The sequence below is a fragment of the Falco peregrinus genome, chromosome 19, assembly GCF_023634155.1.
Source record: "Falco peregrinus isolate bFalPer1 chromosome 19, bFalPer1.pri, whole genome shotgun sequence".
Taxonomy (NCBI): Eukaryota; Metazoa; Chordata; class Aves; order Falconiformes; family Falconidae; genus Falco; species Falco peregrinus.
The window spans coordinates 4,421,452-4,424,856 of NC_073740.1; the positions used below are offsets into that span (position 1 = coordinate 4,421,452).

Consider the following 3,405-nt stretch of genomic DNA (forward strand, 5'->3'; position numbering starts at 1 on the left):
GTTTGCCCGCATGAACTGCAGCCACACCTGAGCATGACAGCATGGACACACCTTTAATTTTGGCTTGCCTTTCATCTCTGGTGCTTGGGAGTTGCAGGACATAAGCTTGCAAGGACATCCCAGTGGGGACACAGGACGTTTCCGGGAAGTAAGGCAGAGAGTCGTAATGTCACTTCTCCTTGGTGAAATGCTTTGATGGACACTTAGCTGGTATTTGAAGGGCAGGATGAAAGCTCCCCGGTTTGCCTGGCTCCGATACCTGATCATTTCTGGGCTCTTAAGAGAAGGGTGTGGGGGCAGAAGCTAAGAACAGACTCCTCTCCTCACCTGGGTAATCACAGCCCGGTCCTGAGTCACTGAGAGCCTCTGACCTTCAAGAGAGCTAGGGTGTGGGCTCCTCATGTTGAGGTGCCTGGGGGGAAACTCTGAGTCCTGCATCACAAAAAAATAGCCAATGCCTATGTGAACTCTCTGTATTTTTCCTGCTTCTTTCAGGCATAAGTGCCTTGTGTGACCATGCACTATTATGGGGAGCGGTATAAACACCTCTACCTGCCAGGATCGAGCTGTGTCACCGAAAGCATCCAGCAATGCATGCCCCAGTCTGATGGGTACAGTACCACGTGCCACCCAGTGAGCGTGATCAAGAGCCCGATGCCAAGATGGCAAAGCTACACGCAACCTCTCACTTACGTGTGCTCACAGCCAAGCGTGCCCCAGCCACCTCTGCTGTCCTGTCAGCCCTACGTGCAGCGGTGTGTCCTGCTGTACCCCGAGCCTTGTGAGACCACTCGCCTTCTGCCCTGCAGAAAGCCCAGCCTGAAGCTAAGCCCGGGACAGAGTTTCCAGCCCTGTGACACCAGCTACCCTGAGAAAAAACGCATGGCCAAGAGCCTCCCACCATGCGCACCCAGGTGCCCGGAGCCGAGCAAACTCAAGTTCCCACCATGTGGGATCAAGTACTCGTCCTCATGCAAGGATGAATGCAGGTCACAGAAGATATCCAAGTGCTCATCGCAGCGGTATGGTGCTGAGCTCCGGTCCTTGCAGGGGATGACGGGCTATTCTCCACCACTGCGGGGAGTCACCGAGTGCCCCCCACAGCAGTGCATAACGCAGTCTTTTCTGCAGGAGTGTGTGAACGGGTTCCCCCAGCAGAAGTGCATGAAGGGCTACCCGACGCAGGAGTGCGTCACCACCTACACCTCGCAGCAGCGTGTCACCAAGTGCCAGCCGCAGCCACACATGCCCAAGTGCCCCCCTGGGCAGGCAATAAAGGAGTGCTCCTCGCAGCAACACGCAGTCAAATGCTCACTGCCGCAGGAGGCAGCCAAGCACAAGAGCTCATCCACGCAGCACCTAAGCAAGTCCAAGTGCCTCTACCCACGGGCCACCCAGCACTCGACGCAGCATCACTCAGGGGGAGTGAAACGTTCGAGCCACTCCAAGAAGAGCCGCTGTGTTTCAAAATGTCTGTGCTAAAGGAGATAAAGAAGTAGTTGTGAGAGCAGCAAGCTATGTAGCTGAGGTCTGAGGTTATTTTTCTCCCCCGATTCCCATTCCTAACCCTCAGAGAAGCTTTGGCTTTATTTTACCCCCTTATTGTACCCATATTAAACTCATAGAGTGCATTGCCACACTTATTCCTGTAACAGAAAAGATTTAGTGACAAGTTAAGTAACTCTGAGCAGGTGCTCAGGCTTTGACTTCAAACCGACTGTAACTCTGTTATGGTGTTCACACCCTGAGAGGTTTTTACTGTTACTGGATCAATTATATTCACTGGTTGTACCAGTGGTATTAAACAGGTTGCAGCTGGATTCCTGCTCTCTGTCTGACTTCTTTCCCATTTTTAAAAACTCTTTCTAATACCTACTAATATAAAAAACTATTCCCTGTTGTTACACCACTCCTTTGGGTAAAATAATAGCAGTAATCATGTTTTTAGGACTAGAATTACCATCTGTGGGTAAATCTTTTGTGTTCAAAAGTTACCCAGAGACATAGGAAAAGAAGCAGCACAGGGCGGTATTTAGAAGGCAGCTTGGCTAAAGTAATGAGACTCAGACCTCAGACAGGAGTTTATTGTCTATCCAGCCTTAGCTCGGTCGCACCAGCCTCGCACAGAGCACGGCCAACTGCATGTGGGTCACGCAGGAGAGCTTTTACTCCTGCACCCTGGGAGCAGGGCAAGCTGCCCCTAGTGTCCCCTGTGCTGCAGTTTTGTCCCTGCACAATCCACTGCTGAGCAGATTATAAAATATGTTGTGTGGGATAGTCCCTGGCACAGGAGGAGGGAGAGAGGATGCTGCACAAGGTTTCTTCTGCTGCTGTGATCCTGGGCTGGCCCTGTCTGCATAAGATGGGTGATCAGCATCAATAATCTGTGGTTATAAAATTGCAAACAGCCCTGTCATGTCCATCTCACCCCAGGGCACCTACATGTCCAAGATCATCCCCAACTCCATCCTGGAACTTTCAGTTTTCCAGCTGTTCCTTAATGGTAACATTTTCCTGGATAGCACAAAACAGTTACCGTGCTTGGTCAATATTTTGATTTCCTAGTATCTCTCTCTCTCTCTCTCTAAGGGACAAAGTTCTAAAGCAGGTGTCTTTGCCACAGTCCCTCCCAGGAGGTGCTCCTGGGGCAGCAGAAGCTCTCTGCCACCATCTAAAGGTGCAGTGGGAGACCTGGCAGCTCCTCTCATCGCTGCTTTGCTCTGCTCAGCCAGCTCCCTGGGCAAATCCCAGAGGGAAAACCATCCCCTGTCTCCTTGGCTTCCTTTGCAGCACCCCAAACAGACCAAGCAGGATTTCTAGAGACTTCTTTTTCTAATAAAGTGATAGATTTGCCTGTAGAAACAGAAACCAATGCTATCAGCAGTCCTCCAGGATTCGGAGAAATCTTGCTCCCGAGAGAGATTTAACTCTAACTTCTAGTAAACCACAAACTGTGGGAAATTAAATGAAAAAGAGAGGAAAGGCCTGAACAAGGAGCTCCCTCCTGACTACCACACAAGAGATCAGTCCCTTTCTTACAGTGGGTCTATCAAAACCCAGGCTCTTCTCTGTCCTTGCTTACCCTGGGCACCAGCATGCTCAGGACAGGCGGTGAGGCCTGGTTGTCTGCAGCCATTAGAGGGAGATGGAGGTTCACAATTAAGGCACAAGGGTGGCACAGCCCAGGGGAAGCTCTCCCACCTGCATTTATCCCACTTGCATGGTTTAAAAGGCTCTGCTGGCCTCAGTCACTCCTGGTCCCGAAAGGATCCCGACTTCCCTTCAGTGAGCATGGGGAAGATGACATTAACCAGCAGAAAAGCATTTCCTTGTAGAAACTGGAACTTCTGAGCTTCTGTTTCTGTGGTTTTGGTCCTGATAAAGGGGTCACTTTGAAATAATCTC

The 3,405-nt window shown here is 50.8% G+C and overlaps 1 protein-coding gene across 1 annotated transcript; it reads left to right on the top strand.

The window, feature by feature from the left end:
- Window positions 1–516: 516 nt before the first annotated feature.
- LOC106112214 (uncharacterized) lies at window positions 517–1,482 on the top strand. The gene has a single exon (XM_013295712.1). It carries the CDS (start codon window positions 517–519, stop codon window positions 1,480–1,482), a length of 966 nt encoding a protein of 321 aa, XP_013151166.1.
- Window positions 1,483–3,405: the final 1,923 nt, after the last annotated feature.